Genomic DNA, 22,097 nt, shown 5'->3' with positions numbered 1-22,097 from the left:
GCAACTCCCGGCGTCCCTTCGGTAGCCAAGGACTACGATTCCCAGCAAGCTCCGCGCCCTGAGACTGCGAAGGGCGGGGCGGCAGCATGGCGGCTCAGGGAGCTGGTGACCCTCTCGATGCTAAGAGTGGAAAGGCTCCACTGGCCCAGCGCATCGACCCTACTCGGGAGAAGCTGACTCCCGCACAGCTGCAATTTATGCGGCAGGTGCAGCTCGCCCAGTGGCAGAAGACGCTGCCGCAACGGCGGACCCGAAACATCGTGACCGGCCTGGGAATCGGGGCGCTGGTGTTAGCTATTTGTATCCATTTGGACTGTAGACTCAGGGAGACTGCATATGGGGGCAAGGGAAGGGGAGCAGAGGCTTGTTGGACAGTGTGGGGATGGTCGAAGGAGCCCGAGCTGTGAAAGGCTAACGCTGAGCCAAGCGTTTACTCTACTTATCGTGGTCATTTTAAGGTGCTCTTTTAATATAGTTCATTAATGACGGAGTCGGGGTCATGGCTCAGAAGAACAAAGGGTGGAAGATTAAATCACTGATTTGAGAGGATGAGAGATTAAGGGTGGTGGAAGTGAGTCTAGGAAATGGGAATGTGCGTATTCCAAGTGGTTTCCTGAACCCACCTTCTCAGATGGTTACACTCTTTACTCGGTGTCCCAGGAGCGCTTCTTAGATGAGCTGGAGGATGAGGCCAAAGCTGCTCGAGCTCGAGCTGTGGCAAGGGCATCAGGACCGTGATCCAGATGGGCATCGCACATCCCCAACCTACTGGAGCCCCTTCTCGTGATGGATGATGCCCCGTGAACATGTAGAAATCGAAGCCTGCTCACAGCATTGCTGGCCACCTTACTACCTTGGATGATGATTGAGCCCAAGAAGCCAGAAATTTATGCATTTGGCCATTGTCAAGGAAACATTGCCCATCTCTCACTGTGTGCGGTAGCTGAGCCCTTTTTGTATGTAGTTTGTTTCATTGTTTGAAAGGTATCCGACCTTGGGTTTCCCAAGCTTTCTGACTTTGTGGTTTATCCCCTTCACCTCCCAGGAGCTGGGAGGAAGGAGGGCAAGAGGTGGGCCATTATGGGAGTAGGTATGGCAGCTCTGTGCAGTGTTGGAGTCTAAAGGAAAGATGGGGTTAGTTTGAGAATAATAAATTGAGTCATCTCTCTTGGAGTCAGATATCTGAGTGTGTTAGTGCTGACACTTCATGCTGGGAAGCTCCGCAAGCAGTAGTTGAAGCAGTGGCATGCCCCAGGGATCCATAAATGTTTAACTAGAATTACTTTTTCTGTGAGATCTTTCCATCTGATTTAAGGGAAAGATTGTGGTGGGTCACTGGGCAGGTTGATACTGAACCATATTTTTGAGAAAGGAATGTCACTCTTCTTTTCTCTACCCTCAAGAATAACACTACTCCAACTTTACTGCCTTTCCCTACCCCGAGAGAGAGGTAGATGAAGGATGAGAGGCAAGTAGCTTTGTTTTTTAATTTCCACTGGGGACTGCCTGTGTGGGCCTAAGGTGGGGTCTGGATGGAATCAGCTTGGTGAGGTGGATCATTGACCTTACAGTTTCCTCATGAGCTGCTGCTAGCAGGAAACCAGAATGCTGGGCAACTTTCACCCCTGCCACTCATTGTGAAAGGAGAGTCTCTTCTAAATCCTCCCCTTCCTTACCCCATAAGCCTTTGCCCCCAGTTCTTAAGGCCCAACAGATACAAATTCACAGAGTCCTAATTCCAGCATTTTTATTAGCTGCTACTAATTCTAGTGTCCCCCTCCACTGGCCCAGCTGGGAGTGTGCCCTCCGGAAACATCTGTGCTTGGGTGGGACGGCTTAGTGGTTGACTCTTGGCCGGGGAGGTGGCAGGGATGCGGATGGTAGGCTGCAGAATTTACACCTTCTACACCCAGCAATTAGTTCCCACGTTTGACTCTTCCCTGTAATGGAACAGCACTCTCCATGGCCCTCTGGCCTTTTAATTCCTCAGTGCCGAGGTCTTCCTTGCAGAGTTGTGTTGGCCAGCAGATTCTGAGAGCACAAGCTCCATGGTGGGCCCTGGTGTGGGGGAGACACATGGCTTCTATTCTGAATTCACTGGAAGAAAAAGAAAAAGCACTGAAGAAACCTCTAGGGTGGGAGGAGGGTGAAGCTGCAGCCAGTTATCATTCCCTGGGCTCTCCCTCCCTTGGGCCCACCCTCACCATCCTGCCAACATCCCCGGCGAATGTCACCCCCTTGCTTGCCCGCTGCTCCTGGGAGCCGGTGCTGCTGCCACTCAAGGAGTTCCTTCGTATGATGCCTGGGTGCAGGATGGGGAGGGAGAGCACTGAATGAGGGAAGGGGTCATGGGGAGAAGGAGGCTAGTCCCCCCAAACCAAGGGCAGACCCCCCCCCCCCGGAAGAAATATGGATCACTAGGGAAGGGGACTCGGGAAAGATGGGAGCTGGGCAACTGCAATCTCACCAGGTCCTGGGGGTTCAGAGCGTTGCAGGCTGTTGCGTCGGGAGGTGGGGAAGCTGCCCTTGGAGATGCGGCGCTGGCGGCTGGACAGCATAGCAGCTGGAGCCACGATGCCTGGTGGGGGCTGCTTCCCAAGCCTGCTGTACAAGTCCTCGATTTCCTTTTTCTGTAGTGTCTGTAGTGCCTCCACCTCTGACAAGTGCCTGAGGATGCACCAGGAGCTTGAGAAGGCTAGCCACCTTTCTTGCTCTCCCAAGTTCACCTCTTGTCCTCCAACCTCCCCAGACTCACTTTTGTCGAAGACTCTGCAGCTCAGCCCAGAATTCCTCATCCTCCCCACTGCTGTCTGATTCCTCACTACTCAGACACAGGCTGCTATAGGAGTAGTTCATCCATACTGAGCTGGGATGGCTCAGGGGTGGAGGGCTGTCCACCACTCGGGGTTCCTTCCCACTGTCCCCTTCCTCCTCAACTCCAGCCCCCAAGCCCTCAGCTGCACGGTCACTCTCAGCCAGAGCCTCCCTGGCCTCTGGCCCGCCTCCAGCACTATCCTCTGTATCTGAGCTCTCTGAGGTCAGCTGAGGGGTTGGAGGCTTCAGGGAATCAGAGAGAGTTGGGGATGCTGGTTGCAGGGGAAGAGGCTCAGCTGGTTCCTTGGGTGAAGACACCTGGAAACGCCCAACAAGCTGGGGCTTTCCCTCTGTAGAGAGACAAGGAGGGAGTCATGAAAGGAGGGAGAGAAATCAGTGGTAGGATGGATATAAAGTGGACTGAGGATAATGGGGTAGGGGAAGATCAGTGGTCAGAGGCCTCACCTTCAGAGATAGGCGCCAGTCTGGCTTCACTCAGGAGTGGCCGAGCAGGATTTGGGGAGGCCTACAAAGTATGGGTCCATGAGGAGAGAAATGATGAGGAATGAAGCCCACCTAATTAGCCCTCTTGGTGCCCTACTCACCTCACTCTCCATCTCCGCTGTCAAAGCTGAAGGCCTCTCCTGGCCACAGGGAGTAAGGGGAGTGGGAGGGGGCAGGCTCGGTAAGGGACCAGGAGGGGCTGGAGGAGACTGGGAAAGGAGTCCAGGTGAGGGGGACAGCAGGGACTGGGCCATAGTCATCACAGCCAGAGAGAAGGCACTAGCCAGAGACAGGAGAGGGCCTGCTGTGGTGGAGGGGAGGGGAGAAGCAGAGGGGCATGGAGGAAAGGAAGGAGGCATAAGAGTGAGCTGGGAACAACTGGGAGAGAAGATGGGTGGAGAACCAGGGAGAAGAGAGCTCTGTGAAAACTGAGATGACGGGATTGGAAAAGGGGACACACTGGGGGAGAACGGAAGTGGAGAGCTTGGGGTGTACGAAGAGAGATTTGAGACCTGGGAAGAAATTGGGGAGAATGGGGAGGAGCTGGTATGACATGGGGGATGAGCGATAGGGAAGCTGGGACTTGGGGAAACGGGGGTTCCAGGAGAAAATGGGTTTCCAGGAGACAGGGGGGTCCCAGGAGAAGATGGGGGTGTGGAGAAGGCTGCCCAGCTGCTCTGGTCCAGGGAGGTGCTGCTCTGAAGCTCTGCTGGGGAGGAGGGTGTGTTGAGATTCCAGTCTTCCATTTCCTTCCCCCTTCCCAGGAACAACCCAAGGGGACAGAAGTCAGTACATACCATTGGATGGGTTGGGGAAGGGGCCCAGGAGGGCAGGCAATGGTGCTGGCTCCTCCTGAGGGAGAGAAGGGGGCCCACAGTCACAGTGGGGAACGGCCAAGTCTTAGATGGAAGGTTTCAGACTGCAGTTCTTAAGCTAGGCTAGGACTCATGGACCTCTAGGAGTCCACAGATGAATTTCAAGGAATTCAAAAGTGTATTTGCTGAAATATTTATAGGTAAAGGGGCATAATGTCTGCAACTTACTCTGGTTCAGAAAAAATATGTGCACACACATATAGAGGAGAGAGAGGACAAGAAAGATAAAGCTAATGTGGCAAAACTCTTGCCTCCAAAGAGTATCTTTGCACAATTCTTGCAACTTTTTTTTCTGTCTCAAATTATTTCAAAATAATGAGTTAAAAGTATGCATTGAACACATTATTCTAGAACAAAGGTCCATGGCTTTCATCAGATTCTCAAATGGGCCAAGAGCCACTGTTTTAGGTTCCCAGAGATGAAGAGTTAGATCCAAGGTGACCGGTGAGACAAAGAGTAATGAAGCCTGGAACAGAGTCCATTCCCCCACAGGTGCCCAGAGGGGTCTGACCTGGGGACCCAGGGGGTCTTCAGCAGCCTCCACAGGGCCAGTATCTCTCTTCAACAGGGTCTCCACTCGCTGGATAATCTCCCGAATCCGGCTCAGGAATCCAGCTCGCTCCGAAGGCAGAATAAACTCGTTATATACCTGGCAAAGGGCAGCAGAAAGGGGAGGAAGGGCTCAGTTATCCCACTCATCCCTCTCCACCTGCCTTGATCTTTAAAAATCAGCCCTTCACCCTAGTGCTTCTGCCAACCACTAACCTAAAACAAGTATTTAGTAAATATCTACTGTGTCCCAGGTACTGTGTGGTGTAAGAACTACAGCTTAGAAGAAATATTCATAGGATGCATGTATCATCAGAGGCTTAACATATCTTATCACATTTAACACCAACAGCTTTCTGGGGGCTATATTAACACCCCCATTATAGAATTAAGATAACCAATGCTCAAAGAGGTTAAGTTCAGTCTGCCCAAGATCACAGGATTTGCACTCCGATCTGTTGAAAGCTAAAGCCTGAGGTCTTTCCTACTTTTGTCTCACATCCTCACATGCTTTTGGACACAATATTGCTTGCATAAGGCTTATAAAGTATAACACACACACACACACACACACACAGTAAAAATAAGGCAATAAGTGGTAAATATAACAATCAATTCCACAAACACTAATTGAGCACACGCTATGTGCCAGGCATTGCACTAGGTACTGTGAAGAATACAGGGGAGCATTAAAATAAGGTCCTGGTCCTCAAGAAGCCTAAAATCTAGTGGAAGAGACACATTTATACAGAACTCAATATACTGCAAGTCATCTCATGGTAGGTAAGGCATTCATGAATGAGGGATAGATAAAAACGCTATTCCAGGAGGGGGAGAAGGAGGGCTGTTTTTTAATGGGTATAGAGTTTCAGATTTGCAATATCAAAAAGTTCTGGAAATCTGTGTCATAACAATGTGAATATACTTAACATTCATGAACTGTACACTTAAAAATGGTTAAGATGGCAAATTTTATGTGTTTTTTAATCACAATTTTTAAAAATGCTATTTCAGAGAGAGGTCATACCACCCTGGGGGAGACAAGAGAGCTGGGATGACATCACAGAACTGAACCTTGAAGGATAAGTAAGAAAAGCGACCCTTTATTGAGGGCCTACAATGTGTGGACACTTCTCATACATTATATCACATTATATCATTTCTCTTCTCATATATATTACATCATCTCATAAATTATATCAGAATATCTTTGCAAAATAATTATTATCACCTGCATTTTACTGATGAGCAACCAAGGTTCAGAGAGGTTAAGAAACTTGCCCAAGTTCACTGAATTAGTAAATAAGAGCGGAAATTTGAACTCAGGTCTTACATGAAAAGTCCACTTTTCTCTGTTCCATGCCATTTATCAGGAAGAGAAGGGCAGTGCAGGCAAAGAGAACAGCATGAGTAATAGCTCTGAGGCATGAAAAGTCATGGCTCATTCACAAAATAGTGCAGACTTAAGTATAGCTGAGAGTGCTGTGAATTTTAAAGGCCATGTTCCAGAATTTAGACCTTACTCTGTAACCACAAATAGCCACTAAAGGTTTTGGGGCACAAGCAACAAGGTCAGATTTAAGTTTTTGGAGAACTCTGCTGCAGAGGATTAGAAGAGGAACTGGTAAGGAGAAAAACAGGGCAACAGATCCTGGGTTCAGGGGGCAGGGTCATGGTGCCTGTGTGGGCTCTGAGGGGTTTGAAAGCCCAGTAGAGAAGGCTCTCAGGGTGCAACCTCTGAGCAGAGGGAAGCAGAAGTGAAAAGGCACACAGCCTCTTCAGAGGACCATTCAGAAAACAGTGTAGCTGGAGGGAAGATTCTGGAAGGGTTGAGTAGCTTGATAGAAGGTGGTAAGCTTGAGTGCCAAGTGATATTTTGTCTTTGTCCTGGCGAATGACATGATAGAGGAGAAGCTTGTGAGAGAAAGTTCCTGAAGCCATTTCTCCATTTACTTTCCTGCATTACCCCAGAGGCTGGTATCTACCACCCTCACTCCACTGAAACTGGTCTCCCACAAAGACCTCTTGACAAAAGCCGGCCTGATCTTGCCTCAGGATTCACTTTATGTCATCTCCTTGAAATTCTCCTCATTTAGTTTTACTAACATCTTTCGGGGCTCCTTCTACCTCTCAGACTCCATCTCTGTGTCCTTCGATGATCTATTTCTCCTCCCATTCCAAAACCGTGGGTATCCAATGTGACACACTCAGGCCCTCTAGGCCTCTGGTTTTGTAGGCCCATCTCCCTTCAATTCTGTACTGATGACTCCTAAATTTACCCCTTTCCCTAGCCCTGCCTGAGCCATATCATGCTCCAATGGAGAATCTTCCCTTACTAGTCCCTCTATCATTTGAGCTCATCATGACCCCTAAGAGAGCCTACTTCCATTTCCAACTTCCTCTTTCCTTTGATGGTCTGCTCCCATTAGTTCCTCCAGCTATAAGTTGCCCTTGATATCCCCTCTCCCTGATATCCTATCATACCAACTCAGCAAATATTTATTGAGCATCTACTGTGTGTATTTTACTATGTCAATAAATTTCTGGATTGTAATTTATTTTCCTGAAACAACCCTCAGATTCACCCCTTTCTTCTTCCCTCCCACCATAAACCATTCTCTCCAGTCCACACCTGGCTTCTTGTACCCACCTGCCAACTGATTCCTTTCCCCCAACTCCCTCCCACAACCCATGGAAGATTAGTCTTCTTAAAACCTACTCTCACCATGTTATACTCTGCCTAACTCTTACGACCATCTATAACCCAGGTCTATTCTACATGCTCAACCCTCGATTCCAGAAGGGCTCCTATTAGAACCCTTAATTCTAGTGGTCTCTTCATGAAGCCTGCCCCGTGCCATGTTCCAAGTCACTCCCTACTTACATGCCTTTGCTTATGCAGTACTCCCACTAGACATGCTCTTTCCACCCTTCATTGTCATTCTTACCCATCTGTCAAGATTTTGCATAAGTCCTACCCCTTTCCCTTCCTGCCCCCAGCCCTCCTTTGCTCACAGCCACAGTATCACGTGTCTAGCATGTACTTCACTGTAGCACTTGTGTATATCCTATGTTAGTCTCTAATTGCTCCAGCTAAGGATCCAAACCTCGCTGGAGAAACAAATCTCCAAAACAAGGATAGAGATGTCTTCAGCGTCACTATACTGAGTGTGACCAGTGCTTTCAAAACCCTTGCTATTGGAAGAGGAGGTGGAATGCATTCAGCACCAGGCAACATCAAGAGGGAGACTCTTGTCCCAGGCCGAAAGATTCTGTCTTCATCTCTCTCCTCCTCACCATGGCAGCTGCAATCTCTTCCGGGCTGTCGCCATCCAGATCAAATCGGAAGGTCACCATCTTGCTGTTGTGAGTCTGTAGCTGGCACTCAACCACTCTGTCATTCTGGTCTGAGACCTTCGGATTCAAATTCAGCAGAAAGGAGGAGGTCAAGCCCTCTGTCCTCATCACATGTCTCCACCCGACTCCAACCAAGTGAGAGTGGCTAGATTGGAACTGGGGAGAAGACCCTGCTCCCAAAGTCTGGTATTAGAAACTGGCCTGGCCGCCACTTGAGTACCAGTCATACGCTGCTACTTCCCTTTTCTGGCTGACCTCCCCCATCCTCCTGACAGTTCCTTGTTGGCCCTGAAGGTTATTGCCCATCTCTGCTCCTTTCTTACACTAGTGACCCGAAGCCGGGATCGGGGTCTGCGCCGGAGATTTCTCCCTGGGGGTCTCCTCATCCGTCCCATCCCTTCACCCATGTCACTAAGGCCTGATGCTACATCCGAGGCATAGCTGCAAAAGGGAAAGAAGATAGAATAGAAGAGCATCAGAATGGACACTGGGGCTCCAGAGCTCCATATGTCTCACCCTAGCACCCCAACTCCTACCAGAACTTACTTGTCTCCAGGGGAAAAGTCACTGCCAGGGCCAGAACGTGGAATGGATAATGCAAAAGCCTGAAATAGGATATGGGTTCATGAGATCAGGGGAAGATAACTGTTCTGATCCAGGGAGATGAGTTCAAGGATGCCGAGGTAAATGAGGAGATGGTATTAAGATGAGGATAAGAGTGGTGGATTTCCAGGGACATGGGACCAAGTAATAGGGTTGAGTTTTACAAGGAGGGAGACAGGTCATAGGTTTGGAACGGCTGGAAGCCCCTCCCCGCCCCTGGGTGACCCCCTCTCACCGAGGGCAGGCAGAGATGGGACTCAGCAGGGCTGGATGGCACCCCGCTAGGAGTCTGAAGAGCAGGGTCTGAGACATCCAGGAAGCCTGAAGAGCTGAGGTAGCCATCAGTCTCACAATCCGCTGGCAGGGGAGGGAAAAGATCAAAAAAGGGAGATAAAGGGAAGGGGTCTGCCTGAGCAAGGAAAGGCCTGAAGTTTTCCAGAAAGAGCTCTGTGGCGAGATGTGGAAGGCAGGGTAAGTGACAGTGCTGCTGGGCTGAACTTCTGGGTGGGGGAGAGAGGCTAAGGGACCTAAGTCCCAAGGTCAGAGGTGACTTACAGGTGGTAGATGAGTAGCTGGCATGGCGGAAGAGGAAGAGCTGGTGCTGGTCTGCCTCTGGCTCCTCAGGCTCATGGGGAAAGGCACTGGGGAGACCAGGAGCCATGGGGACAGTTGCTGGCTGGGGTTCTGGCACAGGAGGGAGAGCCTCCAACTCCCTAGCTTTGCGCAGCTTCTCACGCTTTCGCTGGATAGCGGCCACCCGTTCACGTACTGCACGGGCCACTGGCTGGTAATCAGCTTCACAGACTAAGCCCAGAGCAACCTGGAGTTAGGAGGATGAGAAATGCAGTTTGACACTCTCCTCAAAGGCCCATCAGAACACTTTTTGGGGGCCTCCAAGATATGGGAGGAAGGGAACCAACACTTATTGGTTACCTACTGTGCCCATTAACTGGTAACTCCTTACATTATCACATTAATTCCTCCCAATAACCTCCTGAGATAGGTCTTATCAACTCCATTTTAGAAATAAGTGAGCAGTTTATAGTTATACAGTAAGTCAATTGCTTTCAATTGAGGAAGGGGGGGAACATTTGGCAATATTTGGAGACTTTCTAGTTGTCATAACTGGAGGGTAGGTGCTACTGGCATCTAGTGAGTAAAAGGCAGAGATTCTTATCAACAACCTACAATGCACAAGACAGTCCCCCAAATAAAGATGTCAGTAGTGTCAAGGTCAAAAACTGTACATAACTAATGGGTCGAGATTTGATCTCAGGTCAGTGCTGTGGAGACCTGCTCTGATGACACATTTCAAATGCTTTCTCAGGTTCTTGACCCATAAATGATCCCTACCCTTTCAACTGCCATTTTTCTATTAAGAATCTCATACTCTCTCCCTTCCCCCTCAGGCCTTGCTAAACCAGCCCCCAAGCTTCTGTCTGCACACATTCTACATCCTATGTATACCTCTCCTGGTCCACCAACTCCCATTTATCATCTCCTTATTCAACTCAATGACAAGTTTTGCAGGGCACATTAAGGAGGCAGGGCAGGGTGATCTGACCTAAAGGCTGAACAGCCTGAGTTTTAGATCCATCTCTGCCACCTACTTGCTTGGCCCCTTGGACAAGATATTCAACCTCTCTCTGAGCTTTTATTTCCTCACCGATATATCAGGATTTTATGTAGAGTTCCATGTAGAGTTGATAACAATCATCAAATGCACATGAAAGTGCTCTAAGCCATGTACACACGTGGGCTATTAATGAGTTCCTACCCTGTGCCAAGCACTGTCAGGGATAGAAAAATCAATAAAACACAGTCTCTATTGCCCTCAAGGAGTTTATAGTCTAGTAGAAGAAAAAAACAGAAATGTAACCTGGTAGAAAACAAGACCAGTCATGGTGGGTCCTGTAACCGAGGACCTGCTGAAGTGAAAAGCAGCATTTAATTTTGACTCTACAATGATATAGCCTTCCTAAATTTGATGGTTCTGAGCATAAAGGAAGAAATAGAAAAGAACAAGAGATTGTGGCTGGGGGGGGGGGGGAGAGCAAAAAAGAGAAAAATAAATAGCTAGATAAGTTGGAGGGAAAGACATTCAAGGAACATCAGATCAGCTGGGAATAAAGGCCAAAGGCTGGAGGCCCCAAGGTCTGTTCTTGGAAAGACAATCTTCAATGTGTTGACCACAAGATGTGCGTGTGGGTGTATTAGGGAGGAAGGGGCTGGAAGGCGCTGGCTGGAGATGCTGAGAAGGGTGGATTGGGTCCCATCCCCACCACCCCGGCACCCCTCACACATCCACCCGCTGGGCGGTCTGTCCTCTGCTCACCATTTCCTGTGCCACTTCCTCAGCCGCATCTCGGCCCAACTGGAACAGAAATTCAATGGCCTGGTTGTCCCGTGGGCGCCCCCCTCGCCGCGCATCCTCCATGCGCAGCCAGAGCTTGAGGTCCGGCTTCTCACCATCGTCCTCCTCTGCCAGCTCCACATGCACACCACGCTCTTCGCGGAAGAAAGCGTGAGCCAGAAGGTCCTGAATGGTGAACCTGAAGGCAGCGCTGTGGTGAGCTGAGCCCCACTGCAGCCCCGCCCCCACAGCCCACCCCCCCACAGCCCCCTTCCCGCGCACCTCACCTCTCGTTCTTATCTGTTCTGATGCAGCCTTCAATGATCTCCTTCACTTCGGGCATCTTCACCTTGTAAAAGCTGTTTGGTTTTGTGCCCTGGGGGAAGGGGTCGGTCACATGAGCCACGGCTCTCTGTGCCCCAAGCTTTCTGCTTGACACCCCCTTTCCCACCCCCCACTTCCACCACAGGTGTGCCAGAGGCAGCAACAAGTGCAGGCTCAAAAGCACCGCAACTCCTTCTGGGAGATTTGATTTCGAATCCCAGGTGCCCCATGTATGACAGTGTGACCTTGAACAAGTCTGCCTCGGAACCAGTTCTCTCATTTGTAAAAACACTGGGCAGAATATTTGCTCTGCTCACGCCGCGGAGCAGCTAGAACGATCGGATAAGTTGGAAGTGAAATCACTTGGAGTGCCACATACATCGTTATTCTAAATAGCTTGTAGTGGAGGGAGGCATGTGTGCACCTAATATCCTTCAGTGTAAACTAAGGTATCTTTGTATCTAGCCTGTTTTCATTAAAGGAAAGGACATTGACCGCGGGCTAGTTAGGACAGGAAAATGGGAGGGACCTGGAATTCCCTCTCCTCCCTGCCTCCTCTCACCGAGGTGACCTTGCGGTAGATTTGTGCGGCATTCTGGCACTCAGAGTAAGGGTACTCCGAGGTAGCCATCTCCAGCATGCACATGCCAAATGCGTACACATCCACGGCCTCATCGTACTTTTCCTCATACATCTCTGGAGCCATGAATTCCGGGGTCCCTGTGAGATCCACAGCAGGCATCAGGCTGCAGAATTCCCCTCCCAGCTTTGTCCCTCCACCTCACCCCCCTTTCAGCATACCATAGACTAGGCAGCCTGCAAGTTCTGGAGTGTAAGTGACCGACCCCCTTTCCCACCGTGGTATGGGAGAGAGGAGATGCCATAGGTCTCCCATCCTCCCCATGTTCTTCTAACTCCATGGATCTCAAAGAACCCTGCTGGGGAGAAGGGAGACCCCAGGCTTTCTTCTAATGTGGGGGAGGTAAGAATGGCAAAGATCCTCCCGGAAGGACGCACCGATGACACTCTTGGCAAAGGAGGCGCGCTTGAGTGTGGCAAGGCCCAGGTCTCCGATCTTGACGGAGCCCGAAGGGCCCGTGATAAAGACGTTGTCGCACTTGAGATCTCGGTGCAGGATGGGAGGTACCCGGGAGTGTAGGAAATGAAGCCCCCGTAGAATTTGGCGGCTCCAGCGCTGAAGGACTCGGGGCTTCATCTCACGAAACCTCCTCAGGTATCTTGGGGAGGGAGCATAACCAGGGTCACAGCAGGGGAGGGAGCCCCCACTGAGAAGTTTCCCCAAGCCCCCCACCACACCGCCACCGATGACATCTATGCATCTTCTGTAAGCATTCTCCTAGCCTAGGACCATGCCAGGATCTAGGGAGAAACAGTCGGGAGGTGTGGTAAGTAGACATGAAGTTATAGGGCTGAGGCCAACGGAGCTGTGGAAGCACAGAAAGGGATGACTAACTGCCCTGGTGTGGGGGAGGGCTCCACAGAGGAAATAACTTTGTGTTGCATACTGAAGGATAAGTAGGAGTTCAAGGGTGAAATGGGGATGGAGACTTTCCAGGGAGAGGGGACAGCATGCTCAAAGGCATGGACAGCAAGCCACAGGGCAGGCTGGGAGGAGGTGCTGGAAATTTGGTTTGTCTGGAATTTAAGCTGAAGACGAGGCTGGATCCTAAGGACTTTGAGCAGTTTAGCGAAAGTGGACTTTATCCTGAGGGCCATGGGAAACCTTGAAGGGTTTTTAAGAAAGGGAGTGATATGGTCAGATTTGCAATAGAGAGAGATCCTCAGGCTGCAGGAAGACAGAATAGCTTGGAGAGGAAAGGGGTAGAAGGGGTAAGACTCTTGGGGAGTCGGGGGCTGACGGGCTCCAGACCAGTGAGGTGGCAGTTGAGGTGGGGGCTTAGATGGGCCAGTGAAAGCCAAGTGGAAAGATATAAGGAAGGACTTGGAGACAGACTGATGGGGGAAGGAGGTGCAGAGTTAATAAAGAGGAGGCATCTGGGGAGACCCCCAAGTTTTGGCTGGAGTGTTGAGTGGACCTTGCCATTCACTGGGTGGGGTCTGTGTGTGCAGGGGTCGGGTGGGGGTGGGGGCGGTGAGAGATAGTGAGCCTAGTACTGGACCTGGATGTAGAGTTTGAGAAGCCTGGCAGAAGTTCCAGAAGCAATGGGAACCTCCCACCACCAGCTTTCCCACCAACCACCACCACCGGGCAGAGAGCTCACGTCTTGAGTGTGCCTGAGGTCATGAGTTCCGTGACCAGCACGATGCAAACCTGGCCCCTCAGCACTGACTTCCATGAGTCATAGAAGCGGACAATGTTGGGGTGCTGCAGCCCCTTGAGCATCTCCACCTCCTCTGAAAATCGCTGCCGCTCGGCTCGAGACAGTTTCCGAGTCTGTGGGGTAGGGGATGGGGATCAAGATCACAGTCAGGCCCAGGACTCCCATAGAGAGAGGCATGGGGCACAGAGGGCAGGACTGGGTCAGTGGGATCACTGGCCCAACCCGTTGTAGACCCTAATTCCATGTCCGCCCCTTTGGGCTGCTCCTAGGATACACCCATCCTGGGCTTGGGGCTGCCCCCTGGACCCCCTGCTGGACACAAGCGTCTTTATGCAGCCTGGTCCAGGAGCCCTGAGCTCAATAGCGCCTTTGTGGCTGCCCAGGCTGGCCGTGGGGCGGGAGGGGGAGCCTGGGGACTGGCAGCGGGCAGGCAGCAGGCAGGCAGCAGGCGGGCGGCCGGCGGGTAGAGAATGGGGCCGGCAAGGGGGTTGGCCTCAGAAACAGAACTGCTAGAACCAGACAGGAGGCGGGAGGGCTACAGAGGGAGGTACAGAGAAAGAGAGGAAGGATCAAGGACCAGGCGCCAGGAGACCGCCCCTAGCCTCATTGGTGTCCCGTCCCTGTCTGATCTCCCTCCCTTACCACCCCCTCCCGCCCCCTCCACTACCCCCCACCCGTTTGGCTGCCTCTCTTTGCCTGGCCTAGAGCCTGGGGCGCAGCACTAGCAGGAGCAAGGGGCAAGCCCAGTGCCAGGACTCCAGGGAAGGACCCTTCCCCCAGGCTCTGTCCCCCAGTTCAAATCCAAAGCTGCTGGCCCAGACTTAACTAGGTTCTCCCCCTAGGCAGTAAGGGCCTTTGAACCAATATCCCCCTAAAGCCATGAGGCTCTGCGCTTTTGAATCTGAGAGAGCAATGGGATGGGGAACAGGACTGGGCTCAGGCCAGGGCCGGGGCTCCCTGTCTTCCCCACCCTCAACTATGAGGAAATCCAGAAGTCTGACTGCTTCAGAAGGGGCCTGGGAGGGGCCCCATCCTTCCACAACAGCCAGAAATCTGGAAGTGGAGAGCACTCTGACCCATGACCTGGCCTCCATCATCCCAGCCTCCTGCAAAGATCAAGGTTGAGGGAGCAAAAGGTCAATCAGGGTCATGCTGAGGGTCTGAGGACTTAGGGGAAGGGAGGGGACCACTTGCAGAAAAGTGGTGAGGCCAGCCACCTCTCAGACCCGAGTTAGCTCCCTACAGGATTTCCTACTATCTTACTTTCCACCTCTCAGGGATAAGTATAGAGACTTTAAAGTAAGAATGTCCAAACCCATAGGGGAGCCACCATATACCACTGCTTCAGTTTCTCTTTCTGTAGCTCAGAACCAGCGAAGTCCACGGATCATCAGAACAAAGGGGAGGGGGTGGCAGGAATGTCTGGCCATTTGACTGGAAAAATACATCCCTGCCTTACTGCTGTCCCCTGGGTCTCCCATCCCAAGACCTCCAAAGGGTGCCATCCCAAGGTGCCACCAAGGGGGTGCCCAGCCGCACCTGCAGCTCACACCAGGCCACCTCCACTGTGGTGTCTGTGTCCAGCCCTCGATACACCGTCTTGAATGAGCCACGTCCGATCTCGATGTCAAACTTGAGGTATCGGCCGTCTGGAGACGTTGCCACAGCCTGGGTCTCCATGTCTTCCTTTTCCTCCTGCTCTCGTCGCCTCTCCTGGGCCGTGGCTTCGGGGGCCCTCGGCGGATCCCGGGACCCCGGGCATCCCACGGAGCATGTGAGCTCCGGATGCTCAGAGTCCGTAGCCTTCACCAGCGCTCCCGCAGTCCACGTGCCCTCCGGGGGCTCTTCGGAGTTAGGCGGTGGGCTCCTCGCCGGGATGGGACCAGCGGAGTCCGGAGGATCTGGGGGCTCCGGAACGGGCGAGGTTGGCTGGGACCACGAGCTCAGCAGCCCCAAGTCGACTGAGCCGCGGCGGCTGAGACGGGAAGAGCGCGGCCGGGGCTCAGCCTTCCCGGAGAAGCGGCGCGCCCGGCGAGGAAGGGGCCCGAGGCGGGATGGCCCCGTGGCAGCGAGAGGGGGCGGAGGCCGCAGCACTAGGTCGGCCTCCGCCTGGGACATGGGGACTGCGTTCTCTGGGGCTGGAGGTGCCAGCATGGGTAAGGGCTCAGAGGCTGGGGAGGAGGCGGCCTGACAGGCAGACTAGCTGGCTGCGCAGCACTCGAGCTGAGCTACTGGGGCCCCAGTCCCCGGCTTTCCCGCCCCGTCCCGCCCGGTGACCCGCCCCCAGCCGAGCCCCCGCCCCTACCTCCCAGGGCCGCCCACTTGGAGCCGCAAGTGGTGTGGACCCCGGTGCGCAGCCGCTCACCTCAAGCAGTGGCCCAGCCCCGCCGCTACCCCACCCCTTCCCCGCCTCCCTGCACACCAGCCTTCAGGCTCCAGCCGAAGAACCAAGTTCGAGACGGTGGTGCGTCCTCCCACACTAAGAATGTGCAAACCTGTTGTTTTGTTTTTTTTTTTTGGGGGGGGGGCGATGCTGAACAGGGAGAGGAAACGTGACTTCGGCTCCTGGGCCCTAGAAAGGGGGATGGTGGTGGCTAGGAGGTTACCACCTACCTGCACACCCCAGATAAAGCAGCCCCACCCCTTCTTGTCCAGTGTAGCCCCAGACTAACAATACAGAGGTCAATGAAAAGGTCAGGTTTTCTCCGGGTTGCACAGGGGTAGGTGTGTGCACCCCAAGACAAGCCCCGCCTCCAAACCGAGGACCCAGTCATCCACCCCTTTCACCTCCCTACCTTGACCGCAGCCTGGCCCTGATTAGAGTGGCTGTTTTTGCTTGTGGGCTCTCCTTCCTCCCCCTTCTGTTTGTCAAAGTTTCCAATAAACCAAAGTCCATATCCGGTTTACTCCCCCTCAGCTCCCCTAGGTTTCAACTACCTCACCCAGACCAGATGGAGAGAGGGAGGGGCTTCAGAGTAGTTCAGGACTTTCTTGCGGGAGGTGAGGGAAGGGGAAGCCATTAAGTTACTCCAATTCAGACACAGAAAGCAGCCTGTCCCCAAGCTGTGTTCCATCAGCACTCCCCCACACAGCCCACCCAACAGATGTAAAACCACAGGCTCGCTGGAGCTGGCAAGCACTGGAGGACCTTTTCATTTACAAAGGCTGTAGGCCTTCTCTCCCCTCTCCTAAGCTGGAATTTGCTCCGGGGGTAACACTTCACAGCCCTCCGCCCACTCCAGCAGTAACGTCAGAGGCAAGCAGTGGGGTTGAGCTTTTTAATATCATAAATCAGTGTCCGGCCCCACCTCTCACAGACAGGCCCTTTCCTGGGCCTCCTAGCTTCGTATTGCCTGGAAGGCTGCCTGCAGCCAGGGCTTCCGCCATCCCCTAGGAAGGATCCAGCACCAGCCTGAGGGGAGGCAACAATAGCTAAGGGAGTAGAAGCGGGAAGAGACAGAAGCTTGTGCAGGCCATGTGTGTGTGTGTGTGTGTGTGCGCGCGTCCTAGGTATGTGGACATGTGTGGTGTTAGGTTTACAGACCCTGGCTTAGGGACAATCTAGGATAGGAGAGGAGGTAGGGCAAGGAGAAGTACATCTTTTCTCCCTGGCACCTCAGCCTTGCTCTATCCCAGGGACAGACACATGGGGTAAGTAGGAAACCCATCCGTGGACTGAAGCCCTTTTGAGTCTGGTGGAGTCACAGATCCAGTCTGTGGGGACACTGGGTCTGTCTCCTTTTCAAAGCCCTGGAAGGGTGGGAGGTAAGAAGTAAAGGGAGACAGGTCTCTGCTAGAAGAACTTGACGCCTCGGCCATCGCTGATGGTGATAATCTCTGCCTTGTGCTCCTGCTGTAGGGCCTGCAGAGCCCGCAGTAGGGTTGCCTCATCCAGCCCATGGAATTCTGGACAGGGAGATATGGATAGTCAGGGACACTCAGCTCCTTGGGTCAAAGCTTCTGAGGAGACCAGTCTAGCTGGAAACTGATACATCATGAGGCCAGTATATATATGTACCATTTATACTGCTGCAGCTGCCACCCATCCTTCCGAGGTACTCCTTAGGAGTAAAGAGGTGGAAGAAAAGCTTAGCATAAAACGAACATTCCTGCTTATTTCCCCCTTCTTGGTTCTTCTCTCAGACTCGACTCCCATGTGCTCCCCAATCCATTAGTGTCTGATGCACAAGAGTGACGCGGTTTGCTTGAGGGCCACAAAGAGGGGGACTTGATAATCAAGCCTAGGGAGCACAAGGCTCTTGTAACTGAACACTGCACAACTGTATCCATCAGGAGGACCTTTCCTAACACAAAGAAATATAACCACACCTCTGGCCAGGAGACTGTTAGGGTCCAGCACAGATATCTGCCCTTTCCTACTTAAAAGAAACAAAGCTGGGAGCCAAGGGCCAGCTGAGTGTCTGGAGATATGGCAAGATATTGCAGGGAGATGTGAGACAGGAGACAAGCCCTAACAGGCTTGTACACCTCACCCTCTGCAGCTCTTGAGTCTGGAAGCCTGCTTTCTAGGGAAGCCTTCTGCTTTGCCTAGCCTGAGTGGTGGGCTGGGCAAGGATGCAGCACTGAAGTCATAGGTGGTGGTGGGAATAGCAAGCAGAGGCCTGCAGGGAAGGGGGAAGAGCCAAGAGCTGTAAGCTCTGTTGGGACAGCCAGGGTCTGGCAGAAAGGGGAGGCACTCTTTTCCTCAGCTAAGACTAGAACTTTTGGTGATCCTGGGGATCAAAATATAAAGTCAAAAATAAAAGAGCTAAGACAGTATTTATGCTATGTAAAAAAAATGAAACAGTATACAAATCCCTGCCTGGCCAGAAAACAAAGTATTTAAAAGAGCTGGAGGTGTTGGCCCAATCCCTTCAGCTAACGCCCACAAATCTTGAGCTCTTTATAAGGATAAAGGGTGAAAGAAAACTTGAGTCAGCAAGGAATGAGATTTCAGGCTTCATCTCCTGCCCTGGTTCCTCATTCGGCGTTCACACCAGTAATTAACTTTTCATGGGTCACAGAAAATCTATCCCTAGAAAAATATATACCCCCACAAACAAATTTTTTTTTTTTGTATGTGAACTCAGGTGGTTTATGGAAATATTGAACATAGGTTAAGAACCTTATATTATGTAGTATTTGCAATTCAGAGGAAGAGAAATGCCTGAATGTCAATCAAACAAGGACTGGAGAGAGGATTCAGATGACAAAAGTGCGGGGAAAGGGAAAAGCATTACCCTCATCCTCTGTGTCTTCCCCATTGGTCAGTTCATACAGGGTGAACACGGAGTTGTTCTGGCCACTCCTGGAAACCTATGGACACAGAAAATGGGAACTGAATAAGGACCAGGAATCTCCTGGGAGAAGGTAAACTCACCAGCTCTACCTCTCTGACCCAGGAATGATACCTATCCCCAAACCAGGGCTCATTGTCACCTCTAGAGAGGAATGGCTAAAATCCACAAACCCTACAGGTACTATATTTACACATGTACACACAAATTCTGAACCACTAAACCACAGGCCTTCACGTGTCTGAGCAATGACCTCCCATTCTGGTTATTTTCCTGTCCAGGAATGGGTGGTATGTGTTTGTTTTATTTGGGTTGTTGATACTTCTTCCCTACCTCTCTCTCTTGGGAATGCTTAGAAATGGTGGTGGCTGAGAATCTGAAGGACAGTGTGTCCCCACACCCACACTGGTTCAGAATGTGGCATTCATATTGTGGACAGCTCTATAAGAGTGTGGGGGAGGGGCCCCATGGGTTTTTTTTTTCCTTCCTTTCCCCATTTATCTTCTGTGGTCAGAGGCTCCAGCCAACAATAGTACTAGTGGTTCCCAATAGTGCATTCTCCAAACATGGCCTCATGGAGCCTCTGACCTCCAACAGGCAAATAAAGAGAAGTTTTGTGCAGCCAAGGAAATTGAGTCACTGACAGAATCTTGCCTGGAAGATCTACGCTTCCTTTTTTGCCCCCTCCAGCTTTCCTCAGTCTGGATCTGAGAACACCAGGTATCTGTTGAGCACAGATACATTTCTCCTTTGCCATGCATGGGTCATTGCAGCAGAATAATCTCACCCACTGATAAATGAGTTTCCCCCATTCCTCTGGTCTCCGCCACATGATCAGGAAGCTAGATTTGTTCTTATCCAACCACTCAAGGTTCCCTGCAAAACAGATATTTATGAAAGCATCATGCTCTAAGAAGGAAGAGAGGCAAAAACCAAGGTGGAACAGAGTGGAAGAGACTGAGCTTTCAGAAAGAGAAATTCAAAATTTGTTATGCTATGACTATCAGCAAGGCACCCACTCTCTTTCTATATTTCTTCAGGTGTTAGAGCACAGATAGAATGATTTCAGCTTTGTATACCAATGGGGAAAACGACCTGCAGAATTGAGATATCTACTGTACAGAGCACTCTGGACTCCAAGCCAGGGGAGAGAAAAAGTTGTTACAAGAAAAGACTCGTGTTAATCTTCCCTCAGGAAAACCCAACTAAGTGGAAAAATAAGGAATCTGGAGAACTGAACCCACCTTTCTTCCTCAGTTCCTCTAATACAATCTGGATTGATTCCATGGGGAGCTTTCCTGATTTAAGGTTAAGGGAATGGCATTAATGAAATGACAGGTGGGATGAAAATTCTACGAGCCAGTCTCATGCTGAAAACCATGTGCTCCTTTCCTCTTCCTCCCACAAACTATACGTACAATTCCCAACAGCATATAAATTGGCATTTCCTGGATATCGGAGGGCAGAAGTTAAAAAAAAAACTATTCTAATTAAAAGGAAACACTTTACAAAATGAAAGGTACTACCATTTCTCACCCTCAGTCTTCACTCCTTCCTTTGGCCTTTCTGCAGATATTTTAGGTATGAATCAGGCAGCAAAATCAAATAACCCCTACTTCCTGAGAGGAGGAGATGAGGAGGAGAAAATTACTAAAGGTAGTAGCAGAGCTTAAGCCTCACAAAGATGAGGATAAGAGATTCAAAGAGTCTAAAGGGCTCAGATTGAAAAGCTTGGGGCTTGGCTTTAGAGCAGAGTTTCTAACACTTGAAGGACACCGGGTACCCATCACTGCCTAGGACTAGAGGGTTTGGTGCTGCATCTGAGTTGGTGTGGGGGTGGTAAACGGGTGTAAGCTACACACTTGGTCTTTCCCAAGGCCAGTCTAGGTGGGAAAATGACTACTGTGCGTCAAGGGGCGGGGTGGGGGGGGCGGTTGTGAAATCCGCATGTGGGAAAGTGTGGAAGTGCATATGTGTAGGTTGTGGAAGAGCCTGAGGGAGGATACGCTGTAGCTTCACGTTGTTGAAGAGCGGGCTCTCCTGAGCTTCCATCACCGTCATGCTGGACTGTTTGTGCAGGCGGCAGAAGGACAGGACTAGCGAGCACCAGGCGGCCAGCTGCTTCTGCCGAGTGTCCACGTTCGGCTGTAACCTGCCGGGTGAAGGGGATGGGTTGCAGAATTAGAGGGAGTGAGAGGGTGAGAGGCAGCACTTGCCGGGGGCGGATATAGGGAGAAAGTAAGTGGCTAAGAGTGGTGACAATCGGGTCCTTTCTCCCCCTCCCGATGTGAAAGATCAAGGCTGAGCCTGGGGTCCGAGGGAAGGAAGAGGGGCGCAGAAGGGCTTCTCGGGGTCTGAACCTCACGTAAAGAAGGGAGGAAAGCGATACTGCCACGGCCACTCGAAACTCGTCGCCATCGTAGTAACCCAGGAAACCCGGAACCTCCCGGCAAAGGATTTCCGGTCTCCGCTTCCGCACGTCCGGCAGAAAGCACAGCAGAAAGGTTCCGGACTCTTCTCAGCAGAGGGGCGTCCTCGGCCTAACAGGAGGGATCTTCTTCTTTAGCCAGTCTCTTGCCATTAGCCTAAAAGTAATTGCTGTTTAAGGCAGAAGAGTCTCTGAGAAGCCTTCTGATTCAACCTCAGAGAAGGGCAGTGGCTTCCCCAAAACGACACAGTTAAGTAGAAATGCAAGTAGAACCCCAGGTCTCCAGACCCTAGCCTAGACTTGTGCACTATACTAGGCTTCTTTTCACATTAACATTTGTGTCAATTGCCACTTTAATTTAATGCCTCAAAATTCCTCAATATGTTCAATTCCTGGTTTTCGACTCCACCATTCCTCAGTCTCCTTCGGCACCCGTGGGAGCACTTTTGTCACTTTTATCGCTGAAAACATCTCCATTTCCAAGATTCAGAGTTACAATTCCCCCCCCACCCCACCCCCCCAGAGCCAAAAGGAAAGTTTCTTAGAAAAGGAATAACACTCCACACACAGAGTGTGGTATCCTTCCAGAGGCAGAAAATTAGAGGGACCCTGAGTATTCAGAGAATTCAGTTTATATATCATTCTTAGTTCCCATTTCCTTTATATGGACATACAGTGAGGAAGGGGACA

The 22,097-nt window shown here is 51.3% G+C and overlaps 3 protein-coding genes across 6 annotated transcripts; 1 reads left to right on the top strand and 2 right to left on the bottom strand.

Annotated features, from left to right (window-relative positions):
- The first annotated feature begins 46 nt into the window (after positions 1-46).
- Positions 47-1,179, top strand: LOC107513847 (cytochrome c oxidase assembly factor 3 homolog, mitochondrial). The gene is made up of 2 exons (XM_016150935.2): positions 47-300; positions 632-1,179. Exons 1-2 carry the CDS (start codon positions 87-89, stop codon positions 736-738), a joined length of 321 nt encoding a protein of 106 aa, XP_016006421.1. The 5' UTR covers positions 47-86; the 3' UTR covers positions 739-1,179.
- A 551-nt stretch (positions 1,180-1,730) lies between these two features.
- WNK4 (WNK lysine deficient protein kinase 4) lies at positions 1,731-15,927 on the bottom strand. 4 transcript variants are annotated; one of them, XM_016150924.2, is made up of 19 exons: positions 15,222-15,927; positions 13,623-13,795; positions 12,397-12,617; positions 11,942-12,099; positions 11,343-11,431; positions 11,038-11,254; positions 9,258-9,522; positions 8,938-9,059; positions 8,646-8,704; positions 8,423-8,540; positions 8,040-8,156; positions 4,705-4,842; positions 4,116-4,170; positions 3,420-4,027; positions 3,280-3,340; positions 2,756-3,164; positions 2,468-2,667; positions 2,247-2,302; positions 1,731-2,097 (listed from the first exon to the last, which is right to left on the bottom strand). In XM_016150924.2, the coding sequence occupies exons 1-19, from the start codon at positions 15,834-15,836 to the stop codon at positions 2,095-2,097; spliced, it is 3,684 nt and encodes a 1,227-aa protein (XP_016006410.2). In that variant the 5' UTR covers positions 15,837-15,927; the 3' UTR covers positions 1,731-2,094. The 4 variants fall into 4 exon arrangements, with proteins under 4 accessions (XP_016006410.2, XP_016006406.2, XP_016006407.2 ...); XM_016150923.2 differs by having other exon boundaries at positions 1,737-2,097; positions 2,205-2,302; positions 15,222-15,902; XM_016150920.2 differs by having other exon boundaries at positions 1,731-2,302.
- Positions 15,928-16,946: 1,019 nt separating this feature from the next.
- VPS25 (vacuolar protein sorting 25 homolog) lies at positions 16,947-21,437 on the bottom strand. Its single transcript, XM_016150919.2, has 6 exons — positions 21,345-21,437; positions 20,986-21,131; positions 20,224-20,277; positions 19,767-19,855; positions 18,923-18,998; positions 16,947-17,588 (listed from the first exon to the last, which is right to left on the bottom strand). The coding sequence occupies exons 1-6, from the start codon at positions 21,395-21,397 to the stop codon at positions 17,476-17,478; spliced, it is 531 nt and encodes a 176-aa protein (XP_016006405.2). The 5' UTR covers positions 21,398-21,437; the 3' UTR covers positions 16,947-17,475.
- Positions 21,438-22,097: the final 660 nt, after the last annotated feature.

This window comes from Rousettus aegyptiacus, unplaced genomic scaffold (assembly GCF_014176215.1).
Source record: "Rousettus aegyptiacus isolate mRouAeg1 unplaced genomic scaffold, mRouAeg1.p scaffold_m13_p_6, whole genome shotgun sequence".
Taxonomy (NCBI): domain Eukaryota; kingdom Metazoa; phylum Chordata; class Mammalia; order Chiroptera; family Pteropodidae; genus Rousettus; species Rousettus aegyptiacus.
Note: the sequence above shows the minus strand (reverse complement) of the source record. Positions and strands in the feature narration are given on the sequence as shown.